This window comes from Pocillopora verrucosa, chromosome 6 (genome assembly GCF_036669915.1).
Source record: "Pocillopora verrucosa isolate sample1 chromosome 6, ASM3666991v2, whole genome shotgun sequence".
Classification (NCBI taxonomy): Eukaryota; Metazoa; Cnidaria; class Anthozoa; order Scleractinia; family Pocilloporidae; genus Pocillopora; species Pocillopora verrucosa.
Window position 1 is genome coordinate 13,874,012 of NC_089317.1, and position 17,010 is coordinate 13,891,021.

A 17,010-nucleotide genomic window follows, 5' to 3' on the forward strand; every position below is an offset into this window, starting at 1 on the left:
AGCAGTTGTCTGCAAACGTCAGGATTTTATAGTGTAGTTCACGGTGTATGACTGGCTAACAGTTTGAACACTTCGCCACAACAAGTTTCAGGGATTAATCATGTTTGCCTTACACGCCTACTTACTCCAATTAGGCTGGAACGTTTTAATCCAATTGATTTTAAATTCTCAAACGCTGAAACGCTTTTAATACGTTTACCGATAAAGTATACTACAGTTTTCTCTTTAAGGTATTAAGCACTTACACATATGCTTGACACAAGCGTTTGTGTTCGGTTTATTTTCTGGCTCAATTCTGAAAGGCAGGACAGCGCGGAGAAAAATTCAATTTTTTTTCCTTTCAATTATTCGAACACTAGTTACAATAGAGCATGCAATACCTATGTCTGACTTTATTTCAGATATATTGAAGGATTTTTCCTTTTCCATTAAACGATAATTTCGTTGCAATCTTTTGAAAGTTAATCCTTTTTTTCTTTTACAAAAATGCAAACATCAGTTACCTAATGACCCATCCCAACCCACCCATCCCCAAAGGTAACTCTTGCGTGCGTGGTATGCCTAATAAAATGTCTGTGGTAGCATTGTTTAACAGCTCTTTAATGACATCAAAATAACTACCGAGCTGGTAAGACTGACTATTACCGCTAATAACAATGTTAGAAATAGCATTTCACTTACACGAGCTTTTATTGTTAGACAAGGTCACAATTATAAGTAATATAATTTTCCAATAAAAGTGTCAAACTTACCTTGCGCTAAGCAATCATGTTTCAAGTATACACAAGATAACTTTGTCTGTATCTCTAATACTCGCTCGACTCTACCACCTTGTCGTGCGCAACAGATGACATCTGTTCACGCGCTCGCGGAGGAGGTGTTTCAAATAATTGGAAAGGGTACAAATCAAGAATCGATCAGCGGCTTGGGTACGAACTGACTCAAACTTGGGTACGAAACGACAGGGTGCGGAAAGACTGGATACCCTATCCATATCACAGATTAATTTTGATAGTTTCTTCATTTTGACCCATAAGAATCTAATTATAGTTAAACTTCTGAACGTGATGCAATAGTCTCCAAAAAGTTTCTTTATATCGGGTGGCTTACAATATGCGCGAATTGATGGTAGGAAAATTGCCAACTTGCTTCAGCAGGGATACAGAAAGCCATAACCACAACATGTGGATGATAAATTGTAAGCACTAAATTTTCTTTAAGGCTGACACTCTAATGAGACCTGAAAATTTTACTGTGCCTTTGATTCTATCACTCTTAAGGCATATTTTGTAAGTAATTAAAAAGCCTCAATCTATTGCATCCTTTTCTCTTTAGTAATTGAATTCATTCCTTACTTTATGGAGATATTAATTATTTAAAATTTGGAAGATATTTGCATATCGACACATGCGGTCGTCCGATTTTGTTATCACTGATATGATTACAGACCGAATTAGTCTCCACTCAGTCCTATTATGTACCATTTTTTTTTCAAAATTATTGTCATAACAAATACTCAGATTTTTCTAATTATTGCGCTTTTTTAAACTCACATTTTCCTCTTACCATACAGATAGTTCAAATCCCGTACATGCCCGAGTTTTTTCCAGGCCTTATTTTCACTACGACTTAAGTAGTGTTCATAACTGCGAGGATCGCTTCCATATTCGAAAAGACAAACACTTGTATTAGCATCAAATTATTCGAGTAACTTGGCCGTTTTGGATAGTAGCTTTAAAGAAAAACTCGGTAACCAGATTTTCAGAGGATTGGATGATGGTGACTATCACAAACACTAAGTCAGCTCTATACTGTAAGCAGTTCTATATGAACTAAGCTTGTCACCCAGAAATCATTTTAATTTTCTTCTTTACTCCCCGAACTTTTCAGCTTTAATCTTTGAAAAATTGCGTTGATCCATGAATTTTATCCGCTATAATGACCTCTTCTTCAAAACATTCCATAATTCAGGCCCTGATGAACCGGTTTTCGCTAGAGTACGAAAAGGAAAATAGCAAATTGAACGAATATTTTCTCTTTGTCACATTTTAGCTATCGAAGTTCTTAGCTAGTGCTTTTATTTTTTATTCTACTCCATTTTTCCCAGTTTTTGTATTCTCTCAAAATCAAAATAAAGAATGCCACGAGGGAAAGTTTTTGGATCCTCCCCCTCTTAGTCTCCCCATAACCCCTACACCCCTGCATCCCTCCACTTAACATTCCCTCTTGTAACCAGAGTTCATCTGAGGCGCCCCTCTGACTTTAGACTTACTTTTGCCAACACCGTAGCTGTAATACATAACAAAGCAAGCTGTTGTTTCCACATCGTGTTCGTGCAGTTGCTTCTCAGCTAATTCTATATCGGGCACATAACTATGAGTCTCAGAGATGTTTTCAGATGACATGGTTCGAAGATACATGAACTGATATCAAGATAAAGGGAATCTTGAGGAAAATTACTCTCTAAAAATGCATTCGATTTGATTTTCCCGCACTTCTTGCTATGTACTGAATGAGTTTGCGCTTCTGGATTGCGTAATTATTTCGCTTGTGATCCACATGACTTTCGTTTCCGGCCCCAGGAATATGAGTATTCCCATGCATCCCTGAAAGGGATAGATCATCGGAACCCTACCTTGATTATATTTAGTAGCCCTTGGGAAAGAATCCATTATTGATAAACAAGAAAGAGAAGTTGAAAACTATCTGTTACAAGTTATTTTTTATTTGCGTGACTTTCATTTAGCTTCATACGCACGCGTGATCGATATCGGCGTCATCGATATCGTTCTCACTCGACACATTACAAGTTTCACGCATAGTTAACTCTAGATCTGAAAGGAACATTTCTCCGAGAGGAAAGTTTTTACAATTCGTGAAAATGTCGGAAGTGTTTAGCATAAAAGAAAGTTTACTGGAAAGTTTCATCGAAAATCCCTAATCTTACATTTCCGTTTGCGAACTAAGACCTGAAAGCTCGGAGATTCTATTGGAATGATGAGTCAATCAGTCACGTGGCGTTGATAAAGAAACTCTGGCAATGTTCCGTGCTTAGCCGTACCTGATGTGTAGACGCACCCTCCCCTCCCCCCACCTTGGGGAATAAGGAACGGTTGCACGTAGACCTAGGGATCCTCGCAATATTTGAATTGGTTCGTCACGCATTCCTCTCGATAACGTTTGCGTTTCGCGGCTATTCGAGATCAGTGGAGGCGCATAATTGCCGCTCAGATCGAAGAGAAACCGGAACCCAAATAGGTCACATAGGAAAAACCGAAAACCGCTTCGGATGTCAAATCCGAAAACCCGTTAGTATTTTTCGCGAAAACCGAAAACCAAATGCTAAAACACGGAATATCCGCAAACCGCAACGAACACCAAAACCGAAAAACCGAAAAATCGATCTCAAAAAATAGCTGACATCGCAAAACCGAAAATCCCAATGCCCCCTTCTTGAAACTTAGAAGTGCACTATTTTCTTGATTACTGAGAGTCGTCTTCTAAGCCATGAAAAAAGTTATTGCTTTGTCAGGTGGCTTTCAGATGGCAATGCAAACCTAGAAAAGAGTTACCAACTCATAAACTCTCTTCCTTGCCATCCATCACTCATTATTTGGAAGACCGGTTACCAATTTTTCCACTCAATATTGGTTCAAATAATGACCTCAGTAAGGATAATTGTGAAACGAAATGCGGCGGTCGAGCGAGTAGGACAAGGATTTTCAAAGCAATTTATTGTAAATGCAAACCAACAGCAATACAGCAGGCAAATTACACAGAAAAGGTTCTTGGAAATACGAGGACGTAATAGACTAAAACGTGTTTGAAATGACAAAACAAAACAGAAATTGTGCAGAAAACATGAACAGGAAAGATAACAATAAGCCGTACGTGACGTAAGTCACACAACTGAAATTTGAGAACCAATGACAAAACTACTCGACGCGTGATGCACAAGCGATTCGGGCGAAAAATGCTGCAGTAACACCGGGTAGGACGACTACGACTAAACAACAAGAGGATTCTACATAATAGTGTGCGAGGTTAGAGCGAATCTAAGAAAACTAAATGGAACGGAAAAGCACTCATTGGCGAACAAATAGTTCTGACCTATGAAATTGAAACTATGAATGGAGCGAAACAAAACAAACGAAACGTAAGAACAAAAATAAGAAAATATAACCCAATAACAAAAATTGTAAGAGGAACACAGGTTGATTTGCAATAAACTGATTGAAAAAGTGACAAACTGCGCGAATATTGTGCAAACAAAAACGAATGAAGTTAACACGTCTTAGAACAAACGCGTTTTTTCAATTTCAATAACAACAGATGAAAATAAAATGCGAAATGCCAGTAAACAATAGAATGAATTTGCCTTATTCCTAACTACGGAAAAGCAAATGCAAAAACGGGCTAAAAACAAAATAATACGATGAAATTATTTTTAACAATGAAAAAAATAAAGTCATAACTTAGCGAATTTGCGTGGTCTACGCGCGAGACAACAAGCTAAGCGACTTTAAGGCGATCCGGTAATTAACAAGGTCACGCACGTGTACTTAACAAAGCAAACAGCATCAACAATCCTATCTTGTCAGGAGCAAGTTCTCTAGCTTTGTATCGTTCTCTTAAGCGAACAGTTCAGTACGGCAGCACGAACTCAACTAAACTACAACCGAAGTTTGCTTCTTTTTACGAGTGAGAATTAAAACAGTGGACATTCAAGGGCACTTTGAAACCACATTCGAAGATGCTGTGAAGCCACATTCGAGGGTGCTGTGAAACATTTCAGTTTACACGTGTAAGTGTACGGGTATTCTTAAGTGATATCGTAAGCTTGCGAAATCATACCGGAAAATATAACAAAACGAAATAGTAAAAACTACGCGCTGCTCTATATTTAGTTACTCAGAGAAATTATTTGTCCACTAAGTTGAGTGTGACTTTACCTTGAGGTAGCAATCATGTAAAGAAACTACAAAATGCACTTAGATGGATAATTGAGCGTTATTTGCTCATACCTACATGTGTGATTGGTCTACCAGACCAGTTTTTAGCTTTATGCACATATAATTGTGGTATCCCTCACTGATAGACGTGGGCTACTAATTTTTGTTGTATATCTAGAAACAGTTTAAGTTTGACCAGAACCAAACCTTTTGAAATGTTTGCGTATATATGTCAGCTCATCATATACATAGAGAATATTACATGGCCGCTTGGGTATACGAATTTTATCTTCTAGTGCTGAAAGTATCTCTCACGAGTGAGCGAAGCGAACTGTTTATTTTATAGATACTTTTTTTTTTTTAATTTTCGAAACAACAAAATGGTGCAATTAAAGTGGTCACCTATCGCAAAATGCCTGTCACAAAAATGTTATGAAACTCGGATATAAAGTTATAAAGGAGAAATAAAGATAATAATACTTATACCAATGTGAAAATTTGGCAGCTCATTGAGAAAGTCACCGGTAGTGCACCAGTCGATGTAAACCCCCGCAACCCCCGGCCGGGACATAGCGGGGCATTTGCGGGAATTTTCCGTTATTTGACAGGCGAAAGGGCCGCAGGTATCGGGGACTTTTGTACCGTTGCACTTATGTCCTCTTATTGCAGATATGTCCTCTGACGTAATGTGATACAGTGGCCAATCATATCCTGCGATCTATCGAGCGACACGCGGCTTGGGACTGGTTAAGAGACTCCGTTGAAGTTATGTCTTCAAGCAAAAGTAGTCATTCAAGGGGGTCGGGATAAGTGGAAAATTTGACCAGTATTTTCCGGTAACTGATCTGAGGAAAACATGCTGTTCGCATGATCACTGCGAACCGGATCATTGGCCTATTGCTTTCCTTGAAGTTCTATCGTTCGTTAACGCAGAGTGATCGCATTGTTGTTATAACCTAAACTTGGAAGAACAATTTGCTGCGCGTGAATAACAAAGCGACTTTCGACTAAAGGATGCGTTATTGTTCACGTTTTATTTGCAGCCTTGATTTATTTACAGTCTTCATTGCTCGACTTGCGACTTCAAAGACAACATTTTAGCCACAAGCTTAGACAAAAGCACAATGTGGCGTCATATCACAATTGCTTTATTTTCTTTAATAGTTGAAGATCATAGATTATGGTTCGTCGACATAAAATTATGTATTTTTGACACTTCACCTGATCTACTGGAGGTGAGATCGACTGAGAAGTCCAAGTTGTGATTATTTGTCTGCGTCACGAAGTCTTCCTTCAATCACAGAAGTTTGGCCTTCAGTTGTTTATTTTGAGTACTGTTGGTTTTTGCCGTATCGGACTGAGCCCTCCGTTAAAAAAATTGAAGTAGTAGATTGTGATATTATTGCGGTTCCGCTGATTTTAGCTGTTTGTTTCTTTTTTTAGTACTGTTTCTAAATTATTGTAGGATTTATTGCACTTTTGGGTGGATTTGTCCTTTTTTACCCTGTTTATGACAAATTCGCACAATGATTAAATCGAAAATGGGGCTAAAGGTGGCTATGGCAAGTCAATAGGATAGAATCCACCTAAAGGATGAATTTCACAGAATTTATCCCGATTTTCTAGAATTCACTGGGAAAAAATGGAAAATCGGGTTGAAGACTGGATATGGCAACTTGGGATCTATTCCATTTGGAGGATAACTTTTCAGATATTACCCAGTTTTTTGTCAAATTCACCGAAAAAAATGGAAAATCGGAGTAAAAATAGCATATGGGAACTTCGGGTATTATTCACTTGTAGCATGAATGCTTAAAATTTACCTCGTTTTTCTCGAGTTCACTTATCAAATGGAAAATCGGGGTAAAGATGGCATATTGGAACTTAGCGTATTGCTATTACTTGCGGGATGAGTTCGCAGAATTTACCCCGTTTTTCTAGAATTCATTGAAAAAAAAATGGAAAATCGGGTTGAAGATAGCATGTGGGAACTTAGGGTACTATTCACTTGTAGTATGAATGCTTAAAATTTACCCCGTTTTTCTCGAATACATCGATCAAATGGAAAATCGGGGTAAAGATGGCATATGGTAACTTAGCGTATTGCCATCACTTGCGGGATGAATTCGCAGAATTTATCCCGTTTATCTAGAATACAATGATAAAAAAGCATAGAAAATCGGGTTGAAGATTGGATATGACAACCTAGGATCTATTCCATTTGAAGGATGAATTTATCCCGTTATTCTTATAGAATTTTCAGAAAAAAAATGGGAAATCGGGGTAAAGATAGCATATGGGAACTTTGGGTATTACCTACTTGTAGCATGAATGCTCACAATTTACCTCTTTTTTTTCTAAAATTCACTGATCAAATGAAAAATTGGGGTGAAGATGGCATATGGGAACTTACGGTATTAGCTACTTGCGGGCCAAATTCTCAAAATTTACCCCGTAATTCTAGAATTCATTGAAAAAAAAAAAAAGGAAAAAATGCAAAATCGGATTAAATATTGGATTTGGCAACCTAGGATTTATTCCACTTGAAGGACGAATTCTCAGAATTCATCCCGCTTTTCTAGAATTCATTGAGGAAAGAAACTTTTTTTAAAATTTGTAATTTTTCCTTTTTTTTCATTTTAAAGTAAGACTAGCGAGCCGCACAAAGAAACATTTCTTGTAGTTGTAAGCTCCTCATTTATTTCCGACGCGTTTCGTCTCTAATTGAGACTTCTTTAGAGAATGACTACAGTGAACGGGGAACAGTATATTACATAGCACGTTGGTGTGCCTAAGTTTTTAATTTCCATGGAAGTAAATAATGACTGAAAGTGGGCGTTATAAAAAACATCTAAATTCATATTAAGTCATTGTGGGTTGCTTTATTTTTGGGGGCTAACGATTAGCGCTAATCGTAGAATTTATCGCTGAAAAAAGAAATGGAAAATTGGGGTAAAGATGGCATATGGGAACTAAAGGTATTATCCACTTGTAGCATGTTCTCTCAGAATTTACCCCGTTTTGCTATAATTAATTGAAAAAAAAATGGAAAATCGAGGTAAAGATTGGATATGACAAGTCAGTAGGATTAATTTCACTTGGAGGATGAATTTTCAGAATGAAACCCGCTTTTCTATAATCATTGAAAAAAAATGGAAAATCGGGGTAAACTAGATTAGATGTGGCAGGTCAATAGGATATATTCCAGTTGGGGGATAATTTACTAAAATTTGCTCCGTTTTTCCATAATTCCTTGAAAAAAATTGAAAAATCAGAGTAAAGATGGCATATGGGAACTACGGGTATTATCCACTTGTAGCATGAATTCTCAGAGTTTACCCTGTTTTTCTGGAATTAATTCTCTAAAAAATGGAAAATCCGGAAAGATTTGACATGACAAAGTAGGTTATATTCCACTTGCGGGATGAATTCTAAGAAATTGTCTCGCTTCTCTAGAATTAGAGTTTACCCTGTTTTTTTGGAATTAATTCGTCAAAAAATGGAAAATCGGGGCAAAGATTGGATATGACAACGTAGGATATATTCCACTTACGGTATGAATTCTCATAACTTACCCCGTTTTTCTGGAACTCATTGAAATAAAAATGGAAGATCGGGTTGAAGATTGGATATGGAAACTTAGAATGCATTCCACATACGGGATGAATTCTCAGAATTTACACCGTTTTTCTGGAATTAATTAGAAAAAAACGGAAAATGAGGGATGTTCCGAGTTATAATTTATTCCAATTTTAAGATAAATGGACACAATTTAGCCCGTTTTCAGAATTCATTGAAAATTCATTTGGCATGTTGGGATATATTCTTTTTATGATATAAATTTTTTTTCTAGAATTCTCTGAAAATAATGGAAAATCGGGTAAAAGATTATAAATCACAAGTTGGGATATGTTTCACTTGTAGGATGAATTGTCTGATTTTACCCCATTTTTACAGAGTTCTTGGAAAAATGCAAAGAACCGGGACAAAGATTGAATATGACAAGTTAGGATGTATTCCATTGACAGGATGAATACTCAGATTTTACCCCGTTTTTCCAGAACTGACTCAACAAACGGAAAATCGGGGTGAAGATTGATTATAAAAAGTTAGGATGTATCCCACATGTGGGATTAACTGTCAGATTTTACCTTGTCTCTAATAAACGAAAAAAATGGAAAATTAGGCTAAAGATTTGATATGGCAAAATTGGAAACTCGGAGTAAAGATAGCATATGGAAGCTAAGGGTCTTATGAATTCTCAGAGTTTACCCCATTTTTCTAGAACTAATTTATTAAAACAAAGGAAAATCGGGGTAAAGATTTGACATCACAACTTAGGTTATGTTCCACTTGCGTGATGAATTGTCAAAACTTATCCCGTTTTCTAGAATTGGTTGAACAAATGGAAAATCAGGGACAGATTGGACATTGCAAGTCATGATATTAACCACTCGTGGAAAGAATTGTCACGGTTTACCTCGTTTTCTAGAGTTATTTGAACAAATCGGGATAAAGATTGGATATAGAAAAGTTATGATATTATCCACTCGTAGGTTGGTTCAGAAAATGGAAAATTAGGGTGAAGATTGGAATTGGCATGTTAGTATATATTCTACTTACTGGATAAATTGTAAGAATTCAATGAAAAATGGAAAATAGCGGTTAATATTGGATATGTCAAGTTGGAATACATTACATATGCAGGGTACGAGCTATTTGATTGTTTTGATTTTCGAATGCGCTTAAAACATGGAAATGCATGGGAATGAACAGATATACCGCATTTGTAAGTTAGATCGCCGGAATTGCACCCTTTATTCGCGTAAAAGAATGTTGGGATGAGGGTAGGTGTCGGAAGGTTACCCTCGGGTGAAGTCAATAATTTTAGCCGGTACATTGTAGAATCCCTGCGCAAAGCCTGGAGATTATTGGACAAATATCACTGGGCCTGAGAAGATTTTTATCGCTGGAAAAGAGAATGTAGCCTTCCCTATAAAATATTTATCAGTCTGCAAGTTTTGATGCTATGTTTCACCACTGTGATGTTCGGATTGTTGAGACCGGTCTGTATATTACTCACACCCTTGGAATTTAAGTCAATTTAGCGTTAAAAAAAAGTGTTCAGACAATTGGAAATTTTCCCAGAAGTCGCTGTGTACACAGATGCATGTGCATATATTGACGGCAAACTATTGATTTATCTTTGCTTGACAAGCAAAGTGTACATCTACGTAAAGGACTACGGGTTCTATGCACCGTCAGATAAAACATTGTAACAGAATATTTAAAGAGCCGAGTGCAAAGGAAGCCATTCCAAAAGGATCTCATTCCAGAGAGACATCTGCCCAATAAGTAGGATGCTTATATGAGAAAAGAAAAGAAAAGAAAACTTGAGTAATTCAGATTTAATTAAATTTTTAACAGATGACAATATTAACAAGCATTACTTTCTTGTCACTATTAACATGCATCACGAAAGAAAATTGAGCAATAACAATTATTCATGCTAATACTAAGTCAAGGCTTTGTCACAGTTTCTTTCTCAAAAAGATATTGTACATGAATATGAAAAGTGATTTTATCCAACCAGTGAAATTGGTCATAAACTACTGTGCATTACAAAATTTTTGGTTTATGTCATGTTTTCCACACACAACATGGGGTGATCCCTTTTTTAATGTTTCATATAAATTTTGGTTACCTTTTTCCTGCTATGATATCCTTTGTTGATAAAGTCATCTTCATAAATAGGATACATAGGATACACTGTAAGTGTTTGGAACAGATAAACACTCTTTTTGTGTCATTTAAGCAGGAGTGATTGGTGCTAAATATTTTTTCTAACCACATGTGCAAACCGTAATTAATCTAACTCAAAATTCAGGCTTAAATTGCTCATCTAACAAACAAATGGGCAGTTTACAAAAAAAAACTCCTTCAGTCGTACTTGAACATGCAACATTCCATGGAAATAAACATCTTCGGTACAAATAATTCAAGTAAATAACTTCAGGTGAAATAGTGATTTTTCAGAATTTGTGACATATAAAGTAGATTACAGTGCACTTATATACAATAAATCCATTCTATCCTTTTACTCAGTTGCAACTATTTGGCTCTAACTGTTCAATACTATTTGACAGATTACAGAAAGTAACTCTTTCTGTCCTTCCAATTTGCCCTTATATACTTTTGAATAAAATAAAGCAGTTGACACCAGATCGAGAAGTCAAGGCTATTTTATTCACCCATTCACTCGTACTGGTTGGTAAGATTTCTTTTTTATATGGGTTGCTGTAAATGTAAAGATTTTAAATATATTCTTTGCAATTTAAATGTTTGTGTCATTTTTTAAAATTTTACTGCTCTGGAAATGCACTGGATATGAAACTCTGGAACTAAACAACTCCAAAAGAGGTTTTGTGGACAAATTCATGGGTCTGATGTGAACATGCTTAAGAGGTCATATTCTCTATTGATGTTCTCTGGCCATGTCTAGGTACTATTCACAATTTGGAGCTGGGGAATTTTGGATATAACTTGAATTAAGCATGCTTCAAAACCCAATTGAAACTGTTAGAGTGAACACATGACCTGTTAGGTGTTTAATTATTAGTACTACACTGTGCCAAATAGCTTTCTTTTACTGATTTTATTTAAAATTACAAAAAGTCTTTCTCCTCAAGTTGCCTCCATTTCCAGTCTCTCCACATTCCATAATGATGCTGTTCTGTAATGCTCAATAAGACCCATCCATCAACTTGCTTTAAGATACTTGCCACATCTGTGGTCTCATTGGTCCAAAATTCCAAGGGTCTATCCCACTTGTAATGAAAACTCTTTGTTTCAACCTACCCATCCTTACTTGCCTCCAGTAATCAAAATTTATCATTTCTTCTGTCGTCATCACTGCATGGTAACACCCTCTTGGAACATTTATCCCTTTCTTCTTCCTTAGTTTGAAAAGATATTGTTCAGTGATGGCATTAAGGCCTTGGAATACCTTCCTTCCTTCCTTCCTTCTTTCAAATAGAGAATCTGTAGGGTTGGAATCTGTGAAGAAAATCAGTCTCCATTAGAAAAGAGACTTTAATGACACTCAGCTGATGAAAGACTGTCTTTACCAAAGTGGTATTAAAATGCACATTTGGCCTACTTTCATTGGGTTGGTTGGACTTCTTTGCTAATGAAGTACCACTAACCTTGAGTATCAGTATGTTAATGATAATATGCTATGAATTAACTCAAGGGGCAATGAAAACAACCTCATCCTTCTGTTAACCCAACAAAAAAATTTAGCAATCAAAGAAGGAACATCAATCATTAGATGTATTTATAATAATTTCCCTTAAAATTTAAAAAACATCCAAAACTGGTCATCAAAGGACACATAAAACAAAAGCAATAGTTGTAATAATAGTAATAATAATAATAGTAATAATAATAATAATAATAAGAATATTCCCCTAAACTACTTCGCATGTTACAAGATCTCTGCATAGTATAAAATAGTTTTAGTAATAATAATAAGTAATAATAATAATAATAATAATAATAACAATAATAATAATAACAACAATAACAATAAAGTAAGAGAAAACCTAAACAGAAGAAAACTATAAATCACTCACAAATTCTGCATACCTCATAAGAAGCATCTTTGGGAGGCTTGAGGAGCTCAAACAGGACAAAATCTTCATCATCTGGTTCACTGGCTATAAAAAAGCACACAATGCTTTCAGTAGCAAATAACAAAAAACAAACAAGGTTTATAGAGATAAATAATTGTGGAACAATATAGCAAAAAACTCATCTTACAAAAACAAAGAGACAAAGAGTGAAAATGGTCTACATAATTATTAACTACCTTGAATATTGTTTTCATTTGACAGCTCTGTGTCTTTGTCCAGTAGTTGAATGTCTAATGGTGAAAGAGGAGGGAGGAGAACAAATAAATCATCATTCATATCACCATAATCCTCCTCAAAATCTCCTGATTCATACTCACCAGGAAAAGCAACACCAAAACCAGCAGAAACCTCTTCCATGGTTTTTCCAGGACTAAATGGACTCACTCCCTAAGCACATATGGGGGTTTTGATAAGATTGTGGAAAGGAGGGACAACATTTGAGCAGCTGGGAGGGACAAAAGTGACAGTGTGGCAGCCATTTATTCCCACTTGGATAGCAAAGTCTGGGGAACCTTTCCCTGGAAATTTAAAAGTTTAGATGTCCAAAAGGGTCCATTTTAGGCCACTATTTCTCAAGTTGGTTAAAAATTATATCTGCTACAAGGGAGAGCGAGGGAGAGTGTTGACACTGATTTAATGAATAGAATAGCTTTTACATAACAAACTATATAAACATTATGTACATAGTAATGTTGTCTCATAGATGATGTCTGTGTGGTCTTGTTTGATTTTTACCTTTGCCTTGCTCAAAAATATGAAATTGTTCCCTGGACAACATTCAATTTTGGGGCACAGTGCTGTGATTTCTGACACAGTATATTTAAAGCAATTACTGATGGCAAAGGACTTAATTGGTACTTCAATGATGAATGTAGAGTACAGCAATCAATGTAAACCATCACACCAAAAAACATGGTGACTGGTACATTCAGCTAGAACTCTTTGCACAAGAAAATCCTGGGACCACTCAAAAAGTCAAGCAGAAAAAATTCGGAAAAATTTTAAATTTTCATACATAATGTTGCTGTTTTGTGAAATATTGCTTTCTACATGTGTCTTACCCTAAGAATAAAGGTAAAATGTACAGGCACCATCTTTGTCCGTAAGTGGATTGAATCTATTGGGTAAACACCAGAAAAAATAATAATATTGATACAAATAGGCTGTGGGTTTTGTATAGGTATGCTGTGGTTTAGTTTTATCTTTAGTTTATTCTTTACTTTTAAAAGAGGCCAAATTTATATTGACATATCATCTCACAATAACCTAGGCTAGGAGCTAAATTTTATCTTTATCCAACAAGACCAAGTTCTTGCAGGAGCCAAGTTCTTGTAGGAGCAATAATCGCTAATAATGGGCAATAGTCTGTATTGAATTAAGTATTCATTTGTGCAAGAATTAGTATTTATTTCATTTTAATGTTTGTAACACACAATTGAAAAAGTATGTAAAATGCGGTAACAAAATACATATCATTGTGGTATTCCTCTAAATAGATCAAAAGAAAGAAAGTGGCATATGTCAGCCACTGATTTAAATAGAAAAGCACATATTATTAAGTGATGAGTAATTTTGCTGCAAATTTGTGCCCTTCTGGGTGAGCAAAGAGAATGATGACCCAACTGTTACTTGCTGCAGAGCGTTAGGAGCCAGCACCCTATCCTTTATAAGAGACCAGATCTTCATCATATGTGTAAGCAGTTTGTAAGTTAACTTTCCAGGATGTGTGAAGTTAACATCGACCATACATCCTAGCTGAATTTTTGCGTAGCCCCATACATTTACAATGAATACATGTCTTCCACTGTACCCGTAATAGCCACCAGTGTAGACACTATGAGACTGCTACATGCAACACAATACAAATTATTGATGCTGGAAGAAAATCACAAGTTTTTGATCATTGAAACACCGAGATCTTTCCTGGTTTTTAATCGTGTAATATCTGGTGTTGAATGTCCCAAACAAAATAAAAAGTCAGTCCTCGACACAGAAGGATTCAATGAATCCAGGTATCATGCAGCTAGATGAAATCTACTGGAATTTAGAACAAAACTTGAACGCGATCTTTGAAGAATGGTTGTAATATTTAAAATTTTAAAAAACACTAACATGAAGAGCAACGAAAACCTTACCTTATTGTACTAGCTCCAACAGAAAAGTAAGGAAAGCCATGAGGCAATGTCAAATTCTCGTCTTCCTAGGCTTTCCAACGTATGGAAGAAAATTTCCCAAATACCTCGCACTTAAAAACGCTACCAGAATCTTACTCTTTCACCAATCCGAAGCGTCCCAAAAGATGTCAAGGATAGCCCATGAAATTCTCAAACTTCAAGCGCGGAAATCTTAACGATCTTTTTACACTTTTGCTTTGCATCCCTCCCCTAGTTGGGAAGTGACACGCAGAAGACACGATCACAACGCACTTTGATTGGAAGAAGTAAAACTGCATTCTATTGGTTATAATGTGTGAAGACATAACTACAACAGAAGACACAACTGCAACGCTACTTTGACCTCTTTTGCACGTCATCCAAGAGCAGGGGGGGAGTGGCCGGGATATTTTCCACCGAGGTGGACTGGGTCAAGAATCGCTAGTCCGGCATTTACTAACACTTAACCCTCTTCTACTAGCATGTAGAATTTAATATTTCTCTTAAATGTTAACAGTAGACTATAAAGACACCACAAACATTTTATACCATTTGAAAAGCATTGTATGCGGTAACGTGTGTTACTTGACAAATAAAGTTTAAACCATTTACATTAGCCTGTGTCTTCCACTCATCAAGAGCGGGGGATGTGAGCGGGGTCGTTAGCTTCAATTAGAGGAAAAACCTGACCTTGGGGTGCGGGGCATTTCGCAACTTTAGAAGTGAGCGCTTGTCGCCGGGGGGGTGCGGGGGTTTACATTGACTGGTGCATAACTGTCCCGTCTCCTCACCTCCAAGCCGTTTCGTGAATGAAATTTCAAACGAATCGGCCGCGTGCCTGAGCGGGAACGTTTCTTGTAATTGGCTAATCATGTTAGTAACCATGGCGACACTAATATCCTCACATGTGAAAGATAAAAATAGTATCTTCACTGCGCGCGATGAAGATATTATTTTTCAGTAACAGGAAAAATCCTGGTATTTCATCAGTATCTATGTAATAAATAATGAGATTTACTTGAAGCTAATTTGAAAAAAAATGATTTGTAATAAAACTGCACAAATTCTGATAGGCTGGTTGGTTTTTCTCACAAGTGAGAATGAGCATCTGACCAATCACAAATGGTAAATGAAATTTTTGACCAGTGAAAACAGAAGTATGGGTTTTTTCGCCTTTGTGGTGTGGGGGCTTGTCAAAGTGAATGAAAGTAAATACCAGCAATGTTTGCTGGTTGCATACTACTACATAGAATTACGACTTCAAGGTTAAGAACAAGAAGTCAGCTGTTGATGTAAACAAGTTAAATTCGTTTTGCTAGAACGGCTTCAAAAAACGGCTTCAAAACTCCGTAAGAATAACAGGAAGTAAATTTGACAGCATCAACCCAAGAACACAGACGTATTTCTGCTTCTCGCCTTTTTGATATCTCTGGCTCTGCCCTATGAATAATTCTATATTTCGGGAGAAGAGGGAAAAATCGAAAGGAGCGGGAAATACTCGAAATATTTCTGTGCTTAGGGTTCGTCATCTCAATACTAATTCTTCATAAAGTAAACAATTTCCATATATATATATATTTTTTTTTTTTTCTCTATTTTCATAAACTCGCTTAGTGTATTTAAAGTGAAAGGCTTCAAAAGATTCATGGCTGTTTTTGCAACAGCTACTCAATGTAGTGTATTTCTAGCGGCGTCGACAGAATTGGATCACGGATCGGATCACGGATCGAAAAAAAAAGAGAGTTTTGAAAAATAAAAAAAAATCGTTTATTAAATAACAGTATGCAAAATAAGAATGAAAAAATCTAAAATATAGCGATTGAAATTAGAAATGTTGCGTGACAGCCAAAATTAAGTCTGTGTGACATAATGAAGCGCAGGCCCCACTGTAAGTTTTTTCACTCTAAAACGCCATGTAGTCACCTTCAAACGGCTGTTGTTTGGTACCGCCGTGGACAAGCGCAAGCGAGAGGAACATATAATTTCATCAATCAGTTATTATTTATTTTTATTATTTTTTTTTTTATATCATCTACTTTTCCTTTATTCAATAACACTTAGCACACGCGAGAGAAGAAGCGATGGTTTAGTGAAGTGCAAGTAAGTGATTTACGTAGTCCACGAAAGTGGCCACATGGGGGTTTGAGACAAAAAAATTGGGGCCCTAACGCTCCATTATGTCACGCAGACCTTATTTTGGCTTGTCAAGCA

The 17,010-nt window shown here is 36.4% G+C and overlaps 1 protein-coding gene across 4 annotated transcripts; it reads right to left on the reverse strand.

Moving 5' to 3' along the window:
• Positions 1 to 10,414: 10,414 nt before the first annotated feature.
• Positions 10,415 to 15,097, reverse strand: LOC136281704 (uncharacterized). Of its 4 annotated transcripts, XR_010717910.1 has the most exons (5): positions 14,782 to 15,097; positions 13,708 to 13,763; positions 12,823 to 12,876; positions 12,600 to 12,670; positions 10,415 to 12,008 (listed from the first exon to the last, which is right to left on the reverse strand). XR_010717910.1 is itself a non-coding variant. In XM_066168494.1 (4 exons), exons 2-4 carry the CDS (start codon positions 13,001 to 13,003, stop codon positions 11,910 to 11,912), a joined length of 351 nt encoding a protein of 116 aa, XP_066024591.1. In that variant the 5' UTR covers positions 13,004 to 13,763; positions 14,782 to 15,097; the 3' UTR covers positions 10,415 to 11,909. The 4 variants fall into 4 exon arrangements, 3 of the variants coding, with proteins under 3 accessions (XP_066024591.1, XP_066024592.1, XP_066024590.1); XM_066168494.1 differs by having other exon boundaries at positions 12,823 to 13,763; XM_066168495.1 differs by lacking the exons at positions 13,708 to 13,763; positions 14,782 to 15,097 and adding an exon at positions 12,964 to 13,004.
• Between the last annotated feature and the right edge of the window lie 1,913 nt (positions 15,098 to 17,010).

Bases quoted from the DNA above. Each gene is read 5' to 3' on its own strand.
- LOC136281704 (XM_066168494.1), bottom strand. From the start codon at position 13,003: ATGGAAGAGGTTTCTGCTGGTTTTGGTGTTGCTTTTCCTGGTGAGTAT. The intron at 12,671-12,822 runs GTAGTTAATAAT...GCTTTTTTATAG, and splicing joins AAATGAAAACAATATTCAAG to CCAGTGAACCAGATGATGAA. The intron at 12,009-12,599 runs GTATGCAGAATT...TTTTCTTCACAG, and splicing joins CCAAAGATGCTTCTTATGAG to ATTCCAACCCTACAGATTCT.